The 17273-nt window shown below is 44.2% G+C and overlaps 1 protein-coding gene across 3 annotated transcripts in view; it reads left to right on the top strand.

The window, feature by feature from the left end:
• Positions 1–7604: 7604 nt before the first annotated feature.
• Positions 7605–17273, top strand: part of DPY19L4 (dpy-19 like 4) — a 32965-nt gene continuing 23296 nt past the window's right edge. The window contains exons 1-6 of one of the 3 annotated variants that reach the window (XM_054192079.1): positions 7605–7889; positions 11778–11885; positions 12865–12989; positions 13657–13747; positions 15500–15621; positions 16485–16630. In XM_054192079.1, coding sequence (XP_054048054.1) covers positions 7754–7889; positions 11778–11885; positions 12865–12989; positions 13657–13747; positions 15500–15621; positions 16485–16630 — 728 coding nt within the window. In that variant the 5' untranslated portion in view covers positions 7605–7753. The remainder of the gene's footprint in view (positions 7890–11777; positions 11886–12864; positions 12990–13656; positions 13748–15499; positions 15622–16484; positions 16631–17273) is intronic. The other 2 variants (XM_054192080.1, XM_054192078.1) reach the window with 2 other exon arrangements.

Raw genomic sequence — 17273 nt, 5'->3', positions numbered from 1 at the left:
ACTATTGAAATGGCAGGCAGCAATCCATTTACTGTAGAACAAGCAGGAAACAAAGTATTCAAAGTATGATGATTCAGTGCTTTAACTAGCCCAAACATGATAGGCAAAGCTTGCTGCCGTCACTGGTGATTCCCCAAGAAAAGCATTTATGTAACTGTATAGTTACGCATAATTATACAGGGATGTGTGTCCTCCTTACGTGTTAGGTTGATTTGTTCCATGCATTTTTCATAATGCCCCGTGTCTCATAAAAGCAGTTATACGGACTGATGTAGGTGCCAGTAAAAGCAATAATTTTGAATGCTGCAGTTTAATTCAGACAACGCCAGGCTTGGGGACCATCAGTTCTGGGAATGAAGTCAAAGCCCAGCAATGCCGACTGGGAGTCAAGAAAAGCTCAGGGAGCAGAACTGCGCTCCCTAGAGGAATCATACTTCTCCTTAACAAACTGCCTGGCTTATGTTTTCTCCTCAGAAAATCGCAGCCGGCATTTCCAGATCTGTTTGGGAGTTGAGAACCCACATCCCAGGTGGAAGTTGCACCCTAGATTAAAAGTGACATATAGTCCCATCCACTTCTTTTCCTGCTGACTAGGAAATTCTAGCAGGCAGCAAACAGTTTGGTAGCTTGGTAATAGCTAATCTGCCTGGTTGGAGTGTGTTTTGCCCGTGTTGGAGTCTGTTTCTACTCACTCCACTGAAAAGCAGCACCAGCTGCAGAGGGCTGCTCCAGTCCAAGATGTTTTAATAACACTGGATGCAACTCTTGAGGAGGGATCTAGTGTCTGCTTAGTGTTAGGGCTATGAGTTGTATTCCTGATTTATAATCTACAAGCATCAGGCCAAACTCTTTCCCGCTTAAAGCTGGAAACCCATCAAAAGCAGTGATACTGCCCTTCCTTCTGCCAGCAGCAACACAGCCGGACAAGAATATGGGGCTAAGGGTGGGAGTGGCTGTGTTGGGATGGGGCAATGTGCCCAACCTGGACACTAAGGCATAAATACATTAACAATTGCCCTGCACCACTTTTCTGAAAAATACTTATGTGAAAAACCAAGCTTGATAATTCCAAGAGCAATTTCCTGGATGTGCTCAGTTATTCCTGCTGATGTCAGTGCCAGGGACGCGGCTCCAGTGACTTCCAGTCATGCTAGCCCTGCCCTGCAGGGATAACAAGGTGCCTGAGAAGTGACCTGGATTCTAGCGCTTGTTTTGCACCAGCTGAAGTGTTTGCTAAGCGCTCATCATCAGCACCTGTGTGATGCCACAAACTGCACTGTCATCACACAAATGTCACCAGGGACGTCACCGGGAGCTGGGGAGGCTGTGCTGCTCGTGGCCAAGCAGCTGATTAATGGTGAGGATGCTGCATGGGGAGGCAAGGGGCCAGGCTGCCTTTCCATGTTGGCAGGGCAGGCGGGAGCAGCACCTTTTTCCTCTAGTCATGCACCCCCGACAGCCAGGCTCCAGAGACAAGAGAGCCTCCAGCCGCCAAAATCTGCAGGGGATGGTTAAAAAACCAAAGGCTGTCAAACCCAAGGGAAGGGAGAAAGAGGGAAATACAGCTTTGACCAACCATAGTGAAACAAGCACAGCTCTGATCTAGCAGACGTGATAGTGAAATCAGGGATGTGAGCTGCAAGGGGTGTCATCATAAGCAATAAAAAAACAAATTGTGGTTTAGTAAGAGCTGACCGATGTCCTAGGTGGCAAAGCGTGAGTCAAAGGAAGTGCTGAGCTGTGAGTCATCCACCTCAAAAGGCTTTATCCTTGGATAAAAGTCAAAGAGACAGCTCAGGGAGAAAAAAGGAGTGCAGGAAAGAGCCCAGGCAGCGGCAGAGCACTGGGCCCCCTCGCAGAGCAGAGGCCACGTGGAGGGCAAGGCTGCTATCGGCCAGTTATGCTCCCTTGCAGCTATTTCTGGCCAGCCACACAATATGCTGCGTGTTTTACAAAGACAAGGGTCAGGCTCCTGCCCTGAGGAACTTTGTCTACAGGACAAACAAGAACTACAGCAAGAGTAGAAAGAGGGAAGTGGTGCAGAAAGCAAGTCACATCACTAAGGGTGTGTGTTTAAACAAATAAACAAACAAACAAATAAATAAATATCAAATGTTTTTTCTCCTGTAGTCCTTTTATCATGACTTTGTTACTGATACAGTGCTCCCCAGCACTTGTGCTGGAGGAGTAATACAGCAATTAGCCAGCTGACGTGGCCTGGTCTTACGAAGAAAGATGAAAAGCGAGAAACTAATACAGAAAATTACAGGTCACATAAAGGCAACTGTGATAAGGATCAGTGCATTTTTGGAGGGTGAAAACACAAAGAAGGGTGAGGAATTATTTAAAGTGGTACAAAAAAGGGATGGAGAAGATGATGGGGTTGTTAGAGGGAAGTAGAAGAGAAAGTGGACAGGATGAGAGGCTGTACAGCATAAGGCAAACCTAAACACAGGCTGATTTGTGAGTTAGTTCTAGATTACAGGGAAGCGTCTGGAGTGACGGGAAGAAGTAAAGAAAATGAACATGCAGGATCTCATGCTGCTTCAAGGGCAGTATTGGAAAACGCACCACTGAAGCCATGGTAAATACAAGAGGCGGGGTAGAAGACAAGAGAAGAGGAAGATGGTGGTGGTAATCACATCATTAGTGTCTTCCGTTTGGGGGGAGCATAAAAAAAAATTACAAAGGCCCCAGTAGAAATCAAAACATAGATTTACCACCAGCGGGTTGAAGCAAAGAGACAACAGAGCCAAAGCATGTCTCCGTGTCCCCAACTCGGTTTCAGTGCACAAATCTAACTCAGCTCCATTGATTTAATGGATATTGACCAAGTTTTACAATGAAGCAGATGACAATTGAACCTGACTCACTGATATCCTGGTCAAGGTAGGCAGGAGTCGAAGCGATCAAAAGCACTGGAAGCTGTGCTGAGATAAAGTAGGAAGAGAATTAAATAGGCGGAAAAATCCCAAAGGTTCTATATGGTTTGTGTAGTTTAATTTTCTGACTACTTAGGCCCAGTTTTAAGTAATGCTTCTATATTGTCATTATCCCCCAACATCCCCCACTTATTTCCTTGCATTCCCCTTATCAGGCGGGAGAGCACAGTGCAAAACTTTGGTCCCACGAACACTTATGTAGGCGGTATTTTTTACATCCTGGTAGAACACGCAGCTTTGAGGAGGGAAGGATCTGAAATAATTAAAATAAGCAAAACCTTGGGATACTGATCATCCAGAACCATAAGTTAGAAGCCAGAAAATTAACCCCACAAAAGGCTGAGATCAGGAGAACGAATGAAATATCTGCAGTCGTTACCTGATTATTGAAACTAAACTTTACAAAAAATTTTAGGCATGGCATCTTTAACGTATAAAAACATAAATTGGTTTGTTTACATCATAAACAAGTACAGATTTTTTACTTTTGAGTAATGACAAATATATCTAGTATTAATGCTTTATACTAAGGTACATCTGTGTTTGTTTGCCTCCTGACATCTCTCAAAGAGAGAAAGATTGTTAAACTAGAGAGCATCAATATCACGGACTTGTAAACAAAAGGGAAAGTTATGTCTGTAGGGCTTAGAAATAATATGTAAATAGAGAAGGAATGCCATCATGCAGATACGTGATGCATGTTTGTACAGAGAAAGCTTGGAAAAAGAACACAACATCCCTATATTTATTCATTGTAATGTATTACAGCACAATGTTTAGGGCACATAAATAAGCTGCCAAATTAAATAACTTCCATATAATATTAGTAACAGAAAGTATTTTAGAAGATTGAGGTGCAGCAGTAATAACATTTTCAACATTAGTCTAAAAAGTATTTCAGCGTATTCATTCTGGGAGAAAGAAACCTGCATGAAAGATGATTTTTGGTTCTCCCACCTTCAAATGTGCAGTTTTTCCATAGAAGACCTTGGAAAAAAAATGAAAATTAAGTGAGCAGGCTGGATTTTTCACTTTTCTACTATCTGTACAGTTGTGCTTGTAAATAACTCGATGCACATTTATATTTCTACTGAATTGAAGGTGTGGGATGATCCACATGCTGGAGCATCAGTAGAAAACCAGAGTTGCGCAAGAAATGTAGCAAGGTACCGTAGGAAAGAGCAGGTACAAAGAAGGCTTAATAAAAAACAAAATTTAGAGCACAATGGAGCAGTCATTTGTTTTATTCCTGTCCATGTATTGGTGGTCTAAGTAAAAATACTTAAAATCATTATCGTTGTTTTGATTGCAATGATTATTTGTGCACATTCTGGTAATGTACAACTGAACCAAGCTATGAAAAAATAAACCAGATCAAAACCAATTACATTAAAAAAGCAATGGATAATTTATGGATCATTAAAAACATAAGCAACTCTTTTAACTATCCAATAAATCAACATTTGCAGAAGTATTTTAGATTTTATTAAAAAATCCAGGAAACTTATAAATCTCATTTTACGCTCCAATAGGACAGACAAATTGGTTTAGTTTTTCCTTGCAGCTGCTAGACAAGTAACCAAATCAGTTTTCCAGCAGTTGATCAGCCATTGGCCTGACCGCGCGTCAGAAGGCATGTCAGAAGGCATGTGGTCCCCACGGGGCGATTGCCATAAACCTCTTCAGTAGCTCCTCCAATGTTTTGCTCCTGAGAGGATTAAATAAACCCAGTCGCTCTGCTCAGAGATGTAGTCCTGCAGTGGAGAGGGGCAGTTGCTGAGAGCTGCCGGGTTCACAGCCTTCCGACCCAAAATTGAGCCCAGACAGCACAGCCCTCGGCAGACCATGCCCGGGGAACTCCCTCCGCACACACACATGCAGACAGCACAGATCCTGGCCACCTCCCAGCTATTTTCACTCTGGATTTTTTCTAAACCATTAGTTAGCAAATGGCCAGGTGTCTTCAGCAATCTTTCAATATTCGGATGATGCCAACTCGCTCCCAGAGATGACAATCCTAATCTGACAGTTCATGTTCAGGGCAAGACTCCGCCAAAAGGTGGCAGACTTTAGCACAGAGCACTTACACAGGGAACGATGTCTGTGCCCTGATAGTGAACCTTGGTGCACCTACACACACGTGCCCTGGATCATTAGAGAGATTTCCAACCTTTGACACTACAGGTCTGACCTAAGACAGAGAACAATCTGAGCTGGTACAGCTAAGCATCAGGTCTTGCCCCAGCCCTCCCAGCTTTTGCTAGACTACCTCTGTCAAGACCACTGTCCTGTAGACTCTAGAGCTTCTCAGCACACTTTTAATGCGCTGGGCCCTATATACCACCTATTAAAGAACTCACCCTGACCATCTGACGATGAGTGGAGGTAAATCCCATGCTGAAAGCTACCAGTATTACATCTGTGGTCTGTTGAATGGTTGCCTGCCAACTCAAGCCCATGCCCATACTCAGTCCATCCCCTAGAGTGTCCCCAAGACACTGGGAAGGAGACAATATGGTGCTCCTTGGAAGACACGCTGCTTGGGAGCACCCTCCCCTGGGCTGGGTCCTGCACCAGCTGTCTCAGTCTCCTCTCTGCACAGCAGGTTTGGGCAAGCCTTGGAGGTCCTTCCCAGCCCTCCTCAGGGCTGCAGCCAACCACCAAAACACAAATTCCTGCCATGGCCCAAGCAGCCAACTCAGGCCTGAGCTGGTGCCCACCGCAGAGATCTGCAAGCAGATTCAGCGCATGGCAGGGTGAGAACTTCTGTCCTTGACAATCCTAACCCAAGAATCAAGCATTCAGGTGTCGTCTGCAGCAAGACTCCTTCTCAGCGAGACCTCCTGAGGTGTGTCCCCAAGCAGTGGTCAGGGAAAGCACCAGCCTTTGTCCTGGCCTGACATCCCACGTGCAGCACAGAAGTAGCTTATGTTGCCATAGCTGCAAAATCAGGGGATTGCCATATTGCAATGAACCTGGCTCCATGTATATAATCAGCTCAGCTTATTGTTATGGTCAGAACTCAGGACTTTCACCAGCAAAAATCCAAGCTGCTACTACTTTAGGGCGAAATATACTCTTTCTCACAGCATCACTACTTGTGGATTGGTGCAACTGAACACTGCGTTTTGCAGATTCCCCAAAATGACAAGGTCTTGACTGGGAAAGCCCATAAGGGCTCCTGCAATAAACGATGTAGGAGATTAGGGTCATCGTACCCACATCATCCTATTCTTTGCATCTCTTCCTTGGACCCCTATCTGTTGTCATTTCAAGAATAAAGTTCATAACTTCACTTTACAGATCCTTCATCACCAGTCCCACCCTTCTAACTCAGCTACTATCTCTAATCACATCCACCACTGAACATGCTGGCTTCCCCAGCTCTTTTGTTAAGTTACAGAAAACACTTTTCCATACTATCCTTTGCACTCTGAAGGCATACCCAGCTCACATTCACAAAATTACCCCATCCCTCCAAATCCTTCTTTTGCCAGGGTGCTGACAGTAACCATGATAATAATTAGGTGGCTGGTAGGCTGAAATGCCCACCTATTCCACTGCCTAAGGATGTTTCATCTCTTCCTTATGTTCTTCCACTGGCGTCCCTTTACCCAAACACCGCCCATTTTCACAAAAGCAGACTGTAACTTCATTGGGGATGGGGGCATCCTTTTGTCCTGCATTTGTACAGCCTCTGTGACAGTGGGGTGCAGGTACCATGCTCCAGTAGTTCACCATGATGCAAAAAGGAGCCCAAAGCAGGCACTCATCGAGGCTCAACCAACCACTTCTCTCACCAGGCCCTTGCAGCTGACCCAGAGTTTGGTGCATGACCAGCAAGCCTGGACTCTCCAGGTCATGCCGTGCAGGAGGGAGACCGCCACTCCCACGGAGGGAGGCTCTTCGCAGAGTGCAAGTGGGGCGCCGAGCGAGTGGCACCCACAGGAGATGCTCTGATTCAAGCTGTCCTTCTCAGTACAAGAACATGGACCTGTTGGAGCATGTCCAGAGGAGGACCACGAAGATGATCAGAGGGCTGGAGTACCTCTCCTATGAAGGCAGGCTGAGAGAGTTGTGGGCTGTTCAGCCTGGAGAAGGCTCTGGGGAGACCTTATAGGGGCCTTTTAGTACCTAAAGGGGGCCTACACGAAAGGTTGGGAGGGACTCCACCAGGGAGTGTAGTGACAGGATGAGGGGTACGGTTTTAAACTGAAGGAGGGGAGATTTAGATTAGATATTAGGAAGAAATGCTTTACCGTGAGGATGGTGAGATGCTGGAACAGGTTGCCCAGGGAGGTTGTGGATGCCCCATCCCTGGAAGTGTTCAAGGCCAGGCTGGATGGGGCTTTGAGCAACCTGGTCTAGTGGAAGGTGTCCCTGCCCATGGCAGGGGGAATGGAACTATATGGCCCTTCCAACCAAAACCATTCTATGATTAGGGCCCCGCAGCCTGTGTGGGCCCCTCTGAGGCTCACGGTCCCTCTGGAGCTGGGCTGGCAGTGGGGGCGGCAGGGAACGGCACCTCGCTGCCCGTGAGACGTTAATGTGGCGGCTGCGAGGTGGGGTGGGCTGACAGAAGGCCGGAGCTTCGCGCCTCCCGGTGCCAGCCGCAGGGGCAGGCCCTCTACCTTCTCTTCCCCCGCCAGCAGCGGGGCCCCGCGGCCGCCTGCGCCTCGGTACGCGGCCGCCGCGCTCCGGCCGCCCCCCCTCGCTCTGCCGCCACAGTTCCGCCGGAGAAGGCGCCCGACTGCGGGAGCAAGAGCGGAGCGGCAGGAAGCGAGGGGCCGCTACGCTCCGCTCGCCGTGTTATGCGAGAGCGCTCCCGCCCCCGGGGCCGACGAGAGGCGGGGGACGGCAGAAGCGCGGGTGGGGCGGCGTCCCCCCGGAGAGAGCGGAGAGGGGCCCCGGCGGCGGGCGACGGCCGCAGGCCGGCGATGGAGGAAGGTGAGGGGGGCCGGCGGAGCGTGTGTCACCCTTATCCCCCTCCGCCGTCGGTGGGGCGGGCGGGGCTGCGGGCGGCCCTGTGCCGCCGTACCGGGTGTGAGGGGGCGCGCGCCTAACGGCCGCCTCGGCGGGGCCGCCGCCTCCTGCAGGCCGCCGAGCAGAGGGGCGGGGAGGTCGGGAGGTCGGTGCGGCCCCGGGCCGGGGGCCGTGGCCGCTTCCCCGGGCGCAGGTCGGCGGTGGGGCTGCGGCCGGGGCTGGCGGTTTTGTGTCAGGGGCAGTAACGCGCGTACGAAGAAGGTGAAATGCCCGCCGGCGGGACTGGGGTCGGCCTCTCCCGGCAGGGCTGGTCCCACAGCGGCCGGTGGCCGTGCCGGGTCGGGCAGGACCGGACCGGACCGGACCGGACCCATCCCTCGGCGGTCCCCCAGGGCCCCACTGGCGAGGCCTCCTCTCCCCTGCCCACGGCAGCCCACCGTTTGCAGCACCAAGCGGGAGGAAGCTGGGTGGATGGGGACCCAGAAACGTGGGGTCTGTTCCTTTTCCCTTGCCCACCGTTGCACCCCGGGGCAGCGTCTCGGCTCCGTGGATGCCTCCGTGCATGTGATTTTTCTCTGGCATCCCTTCCGTTTCCCCGTTTCTATGTTTTAGTTTGTCTCCTCTCTCACGTTTAGCCGCACGCACAATCATTTTTTCTCCAGGTCTGTTTTGTGCTAACGGCCTTTGTGGGGACTGGGAGATGGCATTCAGTTTTTTTGGGGAAATCAGCAGAAACGTGACTGCAAGTAGGCACCCAGAGACATGCAAGAGGAAAACTTGCCTGTCCTTCAAGGACAGGGAACTACTAGAGGGAGTCCAGCGGAGGACTGCAAAGATGATCAAGGGAATGGAGCACCTCTCTTATGAGGACAGGCTGAAACCTGGGTCTCCTTAGCCTGGAGAAGACCAAGAGGGGACCTCATTAATGCTTGTAAATATCTGAAGGGCAGGTGTCAAGAGGGTGGGGCCAGACTCTTTTCAGTGGTGCCCAGAAACAGAACAAGGGCCAACGGGCGCAAACTGGAACACAGGAAATTCCATCTCAACATAAGGGAGAACTTTACTTTGAGGGTGACAGCACTGGAACAGGCTGCCCAGAGAGATTGTGGAGTCTCTGTCTCTGGAGAAACTCAAAACCCGCCTGTCCAGCCTGCTCTAGGTGACCCTGCTTTGGCAGGGGGGGTTGGACTAGATGATCTCCGAAGGTCCCTTCCTCCAGAATCCCTACAATTCTGCGATTCTGTGAAAACAAGCATATGTGGTACTGTCCCATGGCATATACCAGCCTCTCAGCTGTTCTCAGCTGGGGTACTTTGAGCTGGACATGATTTCTGTTTATTTAAGTAGTCTGGTTGTTTGTCTCCCACAAATGTGTCCATCTTCTCTTGAATCTGTATAAACTGTTCGTTTACAGGACATTCTTTGAGTAGGAGTGGTCTACATAAAGGTGATGTGCGATGAACTGGTTCCTTTTAGCCTGACTCATTGGGTTTGTTTGATAACTTCTTGTTCCGGTATTAGAAAAGGAGGTGAATCACTGCTCTCTATTCAGCCTGTCTGTGCGCTTCACTAGCTTGTAGGCCTCTGGCATGTTTCTTTTGGTCATCCTCTTTCCCAGACTGAGGCACCCTCAACTTGCATCCTTGTTCCTTGTATGGCAGCCATTGCACACCTTTGATCATCCTCGTGGCCCTTCTCTGAACGTTTCCCAGCTCTGTCTTATCCTTGTTTAGATGAGAGCACAAGAATTGCAGACAGTGCTCAATTTGCAGGCGAAAAGTGGATTAATATAGTGTCACACAGGAGCAATGAGTTATGCTTTTCTGCAATAGATACACAAAGATAAGTGGAATGCATGTTGTCTAAACAAGAGTTGAAAACAGTTGTACTGGGAACTTACAAGGAACTGGAAAGGAATCTTGGATGAAAAATTGTTTGCTGGATAGAGAGGTACTAGAGATTGTGTCATCAGTTCAAAATCCTACATTATTTTTAGTTGTCACCTTGTTTGACTCTCATTTCACCCCATTTAAAGGATTCATGGAAGTGGAAACACAATTTTTCTTGTTTGAGGCAGGTGCAAATGAAACAAGTAGCATACTTGGATCTTTCTTTGTTGCTTTGAGGGGGGAATCTGTTGAGCAGTCTTCAAAACTGAGGTGAAGATCATTTGCTGACTGAGATACAGTTGTTTCAGAATTAGAATTTTAAATTCTTCTTTCTTTGGGACTTTTCTATTACTGCTGCTAACTCTAGACTTTATAAGTGTGTTACACTTTTAATATGGCTCACTTATCTATCAGAAAAGCAAAATAAATGCCTCCAATGTTCTCACTGCTGTTGCTCTGGTCATAACTAGAATGACGAGGGCAGACGGTGTCTTTCCAAGCACATATCTGCCAATTCTGGTGATCTAGGGTTTTTTCCTCACATTTTATTTCATGTGGTACAAGTGATTTTTAATTGCGTGTTTGCCTTGCTGATTAACTTCATATGCATGACATGAAGAGATACTGGTGTATATTTCATTTCGGATTGACATAATGATAAATGTGATAGTGAACACCCTAAACCTTGTTTTGTTTAATATCTTTCCAGTTCTTCTCTTGTTTAGAAAGGTACACATTTTCTGTTTGTTCCGTGAAAAATGTTATCATTGAGATCTTGGTTTGCTCAGAATAATTTATAAAATGCTTTGAAAACCCTGTTAAAACACAGAAACAGGTGTCCTGATACAGGCAGACACCACTTTGACAGTTTATTTATGTTACTATCTCTAGTTTCGTTGGGCGTTAAAAGTAGACAGATTTAGACTAGAAGTAATATCCAACCGGAGTAATTAAAAGCTTTGTTGTGGGATGTGAAGATTGAGACTTCAAGTTTGAAGTTGAATGGCTTTGTGAAAGAGCTGGTTTAAGCCCAGAGGAAATCAGTGGCTACAAAATGTCAAGCAATGTTGACAGTAGGTCAAACTGGAGAGCTAAAAATTCTGGAGTGTGACTTCCACTTAAACCTTTTCATCACACTTCTAAAATTACATAAATGTTGTGGGGTGTCATCTTTAATATGGTAATTGTAACAGACTTTTTGCAATGAATCTTTCTGTATGGAGACTTTCACTCTGTGAAGCAGCTTTATTGCCTTTCAGACTGTAAAATAAATAGGCCAGGGCTTCTAACTGATGCTGTTTACAGAAAACTTAACAGAAGCCAAAGAAGCCGTCGGTCTTGTGATGTGATCTATATGGCCTAGCAGACTGGGCTTTTTAATTGCATGTTAGACCAAAAATTCATAGATCTGCTTAGTTCCAGTAGATCTGGAAACAGGGAAAAAAGTGGTATTTTAGTTGCTTTATAAAAGCTTTCACCATATGAATAACAGGCAGCTCTGTTTAAAAGCAATGGACTAGCCCAGTTTTTGTATTACAGTAATGTGCGTAGTACACTTCTGTACTATACATCATAAAACCAGGATGAGAGTAGAATGGAATTGGCACCAATTTCTCCCAGTGTCTGTATCAGCTTATCTAAACTACTGCCTTCCTTCAGTTGTGTAATGCGTTCATCATGGAATAAACCAGTCAGCTTCCGGTTTGGGTTCTGGGTAATCCCAGAGTATGGCCTCAAAAGAAAAACATTTGATTTTATAAGGAATAACATAGGAATTGATTTCTGTATTGTTACATTTTTATTTCAGTTAGGCATATGACGTATTTTAATTGAATCTTTTGTCAAATATATCTGCTGTGGTATTGAATCAGTAGCAATAACTGGCTGTTACCTGCTGCTGTGTGGATTTCTCAGAGTGCAATTTTACGTATTGTGTTGCAATAACTTAAAAAAATGTCTTCAGGGGCAGCAGACCTGCGACAGAGAAAGAAGCAAAACTGCACGGAATCTGACAAAATGGCTCCAGAGGAGAGAAACAAAGAAAACTCAAAGCTGGGAAGATCGCCAAAATGTAAGCTACAGAATTTTTAGCCAACTTCTGATTCTTTTTCATTATTATTTTACATTTTATGGGAAGATATTTGTAGCACAGTAATTTATAACAGGCTTATTTTGAATTAGATCTTTGAATGTTTAAGAAAAAACAGGCATGCACATTAGAATTCTTTAATAATGGCATTTTATGTATTGTAGAGTAAAATGGTTGTCCTGGATTGTTTCAGGTTGGGGGGTGGGGTGGGGGGGAAGAGAAAGGGGGAGAGGAAAGGGGTTAAGAATCTCACTGTTGTTTGAGTACAAACAAATATTTTAATTGCGCTTGGCATGATCTTTCGGTTGGGAAGCTGAAAGGCATGAAGTAATGGTACTGAAACACAAACAGACAGAAAGTCCTTACAGCTTTTCAAGAAACAGAACTAAAACCAGGTGTAGTGTTAGGTGAGTGCTCACCATGCTACCCAAAACTTTAATGTTAAGAGTGCATACTAACCTGAGGGAGCTGCAGGTGAAATAGACACCCATTGAAGGAGTTTGGTAAAGTTCACATTGGTTCCTCTTATATTTAAAAACCAAATGGAGAGTAGAATGTCTCAGTATTGATGTTAGATGTGGTATTGCCACCTCTTTCTGTTAATGTCTTTAAGAAGTTTGTGGTTTTTTGAGTAAAATCTAGAGTTCACTCTGTTTATTTGGAAGGCACTTTCCCTTCTTGGAATTCATTTGAAAATTAAGCTCATTAGAATGGAGAGAAATTTGAAGTGTAGTGTCAGTATTTTATCTGAGAATCCTATGAAGCAGTGGTAACAACTGGGAAAGAAAACTGCAGGACAGGAGTAACAAACCATTTCTTGATGTATCTGTGCTCTGCCGATGGTATGATAATTCTGATGCCACTAAGTTCACTTGCTGTTCAGAAATTAATCATATTTAGGGCATACTGTTTGTTTCTAAGTCGTCTGGACTATTTTACCTTTTTCACTGTCCCTTTTCAGATATGTTAATTCAGCGTTTTGCGAAACTTTTCTTTGGCTGTCTTGCGGCAGTCACTAGCGGAATGATGTATGCTGTGTACCTCTCAACATATCATGAACGGAAATTCTGGTTTTCCAGCAGGCAGGTAAAGAAAAAAGTTAAACTACTGAAACAAAAGCCAAATTGTGTCCTTGAAATAAAAGCTGATCCATGTCAGGTTGGAACTACTTGCTTGTAGAATCCCATGTCGTTCTAGTCAGGCCTGTCTTTGATATAGTATCTTTTTTTTCACTTCTTTTTTTTTTAAAAGTGTTTCTCCTACTAACAATAATCTTGTCTTGTTATGCTTTTATATGTTTTTCCATGCCATCCTTTATCATTGAAATAACTTTCTAAAATTTGGAGAAAAAAAAAAGAAGCATACTGGGATTGCATAAGCTAAAAAACAGGAACGCATGTTTGGGGTTTTTTTGTTGTTGTTGTTTTGTTTTTTCTTGAAGAACAGTGTTATGTAGAGTGGAGTATGGAAAGTTGAATGAAATTCAGGTTTGTGAACATGAAAGGATCCTGTGGATCTTGTGCAGATTTATGATGTGGTTTTGAGTTGCTCTGATTCTGAGCATGTTTGCTAAGTTATAGAGAGCATTATATACCTGACAGAGGTGCTGTGAAGATTAATGTTTTGAGGAATACTTCGAAGATGTACAGTGGAGTCATAACCATGTACTGTATTACAAAACCAGTCTATCTGAAAATATATAGTCTTTTATGGGAAGAGATTGCAGGAGGTGAATATATATTTTTTTTTCTAGGAACTTGAACGAGAAATTACATTTCAGGGTGACAGCGCCATTTATTACTCGTTCTATAAAGAACTGCTAAAGGCTCCTTCCTTTGAAAGAGGTACAAAACCCGTTTATTTTATTAACCTTGAAAAGTCCTGTTCCTTTTGGAGACAGTAAAAAAACTCATGCAGACTGGGGAGACTGATTTTATAATCATCTATAGGTATATCAGTCAGATTAGTTAAACAGTGCATGCTGACGTAACTTTTCAGTGCCTTCTAAAAAACAATATTCAACTATTTTGTGTTCCAGTGGATTGCCTTTAGTCAATACTCTGGAATAGGATTATTACTCTCATATTGCCCCATATGGAAGTTTTCTTTAGGTTTGCCTATGCTACATAGGGGATTTTTTGCCATGTAAGCATAATTGATCTTTAATTTGGGAACGGGGGATGGAAGTGACTGTTTTCCATACTTTGTCAGAAGATGGTACGGTTTCTGTCAAGAGTTGATCTGCTCAGTCCTGTCCCTGATGGAGGTTTCTACTCCTGTTAACTCTGACGAATAGATGTTGATGAGCGCTGAGTGATGGGGACAGAGAACAGGAGGGAGAATAAACTGGGTGGCAGTGGTCTCTTCTCCCTTTGCGCTCCTGCTCTTTATCCTACATTGGCTCAGGAGCTCACTGATCCCAAGTCCCTAAACCAGCATAAAACTAAAGCAATGAAAAGAAGATGGAACACTTTTGTGCTAGTTTAGTGAGTACAGGAGGCCACCTGGGCCTCACGTGGGGAAGAGGCAAGAACTCCAGGAGAGAAGGAGGAGTGAACAACCCTGTCTCACAGAGGTCAGCCATTGCATTAGTTCAGTCCCCTCGTGAAACCTCATCTGAAGCCAGTTAAACTTTGTAGGTATAGTTTTATTGGTTAACAGCCCAGCTGATGTGTAGCTCGTCAGCAATATATAGTAGGTCTTTGGTACAGTCAGTTCCTCATTATCTCTGTGGAGATTACCCATGTGAGTAGATGGACTGCCTCATTCAGGCGTGCTGCCTCTGCAAACAGACAGACTCGGGTGTCTACTAGGTATTATGGGGGCACCCAGTTTTCAAAGTTGTATCATTGCTGTGCTGAACCCCGTTATAAGTCCTGCAGGACCTGGTTCGGCCTGGAGAGAGCCCACTGCAGACCACACACCAAGATATGCTCAGAGCTGAAAAGAGTAATCTTGTTTGTCTGTTGGGTTTTTTGTCCTTTTTTTTTCCCCCATTCTCTAATTTGGTTTATTTTACCTCTTCCCTTTGTTGTCCTAAGCAATGATTTTTTTTAATTATAGTATCTCAGAATGATGTATCCTTCAAGTATGCCAGCTTCAATTTCATCTCAATCCCATACAAAGGCGTATTGTGTTAAGTGAGTGATTCTTAGAAGTCTCAAAAAGGCAGGGCTGAAAAAGGTGACGAGGCCATCGTATCTGACGTCTTTGTGGAGACAGGTTTAATACATTGTTCTCATCCCTGTTAGATCTTTGTCTCACTTTTTAAGAACTTCCTGTGAAGGTGATCTGTAGGTAGCTGGTTCCAGGGCTGCATCAGTGTGTTACTGAAAAGACTATGCTTCAGCTGGTTAGTTTTGGGCCTTCTATTTAAAGGGTAGATCAAAAAATGGTAATAACTTTGTTGCTAAATTGGTAGGGCAGAATGGCACCTGTCACAGAAATTTCTCCTTTCTTTAAAATTAGGAGTGGTGAATCAATTAGTAGCTTTAATGATCAAATCTGTTTCCCCCTACCTGTGAGTACACTTTCACCTCTTTTAAGAACAGCGGTATTAAGTGATTCCAAGAATAATGTATTTTTTTTGTCTATAGGTGTTTATGAGTTGACACACAACAATAAGACAGTATCACTGAAGACGATAAATGCCGTCCAGCAAATGACTTTGTACCCAGAGTTGATTGCTAGTGTTTTATATCAAGCATCTGGTAGCGAAGTATGTGCATTTCTCCTACTTTCTGTGCTTTCATTATGGTTGTGTATGGGTGCGTATGAGACTTTCTATGCTGTATACAATAAATACATGCAATTTTTGTTGAATGAATTGAGCTAAGCCTCTCACCAGGTTCAGGTTCTCCTCAATTCTGGTCAGTCTCTGGCATAAGATTTTGGGGATTTATATGCACTAAACTTTTCTGTCTGTAATTCTTTACATCTACAAACTGTGTAGAAATGTGAAGAGTATCTGTGCTATCCATTAAAAACAGGAAAGTTAGTTCCTTTGGAGTACAGAAGTCTATTATAGTGGTACCTGTCTCTACTCATTCCCATATAGGTAAAAGGGAAAAACACTTTTGTAGATAAAGCTTTTGTCTCTCTCTGCTCTACTTGGGCTTTGTTCTGCTTACACTGCATACTTGTGTCCTTTCTCATTTATCTTTTTTTAATTATTATTTATTTATTTTATATATGCTTCTCTGTGTTTGGAACCGTTTTGCCACATCTTTACTTCTCTAAGTTCCTCCCCAACATAATTTCTTCCAGTAGTCCTTTGAACTTTATATCTTACTGCAGTATAGATTTATTAGATCTGACACATACAATGTTCATGCTAAAGCCAATACAAAAATCATGGCACTAGCAAGCTGAGTCCTGAAATATGCTCTTAATTCACGCCGCTTTGTTTTCCCTGAGCCCAAAATAAAAGCATGCTCCATACTTTTCTAGAACAGGGGCCGTCACTTACCTGCTTGTAAAGCACCTAGCACACTGTTAGCAGTATGCAAATAGTAAATAGTAATCATTTCCAGCTTCAGCTCAGTTGCCGCTATGTCTCTTCGTTTTTATTTGTAATTTCAGGAAGTTATTGAACCAGTGTATTTCTACATTGGTATAGTTTTTGGACTGCAGGGAATTTATGTGACTGCATTGTTTGTAACCAGTTGGGTTATGAGTGGGACTTGGCTGGCAGGAATGCTGACTGTAGCATGGTTCATTATTAACAGGTAAGAAAAACATCTTTATACAATCTAGTTTGTCAATAAGACATTTTAAAGTATTAGAGCAGATTGGAATGCTTTCTATTAAACTTTGTGTTCTCATTGTGAGAGCAAACCCTTACACTGAATACAAAACATTTCCCAGAGATGCACTGATTCTCATGATTCTTTTACTAATGGAAAGGCCTCCTGTTGTCCAAACCATCCAGGCTGCCAGTTGAACTGACTTTATGTATTTGTGTGAATATGGGAGTATTCTCACACAATTCCATTTTGCAAAAAAATTTCCTCAGAAGGTTTTGGTTTTGTGCTGGTGAAGAATGGGAACAAATTTTCAAAGTTGCTGTAAAACAGAATTGCTTTCTGTGGCCAGTTCTAACTGTTGTGATGGTTGTTTTGTTGCTTAGAAGGAAATGACCGAGTGCATTTTACTTGTAAAGAGTCTTTGATTTTTTTTTTTTTTTAAATCTGCTTTTTATAGTGTTTTTTTCTTCAAAGTGGAATCTTTGTAGATGATTCTGATCTCAAGATTTTTTTTATTTTAAGATATTTCACAATTATAGGGAGCCTCATTTGGGCAATGAGAACTTGTGTTCAGTTCCTGATTTGTCACCAAGTAGCTCTGAGGCTTTCTATGAACTTGAGAGCA

The sequence above is a fragment of the Rissa tridactyla genome, chromosome 2 (assembly GCF_028500815.1).
Source record: "Rissa tridactyla isolate bRisTri1 chromosome 2, bRisTri1.patW.cur.20221130, whole genome shotgun sequence".
Taxonomy (NCBI): domain Eukaryota; kingdom Metazoa; phylum Chordata; class Aves; order Charadriiformes; family Laridae; genus Rissa; species Rissa tridactyla.
The sequence above is the reverse complement of the archived record's forward strand: the minus strand, read 5'-3'. Positions and strand labels throughout refer to the sequence as shown.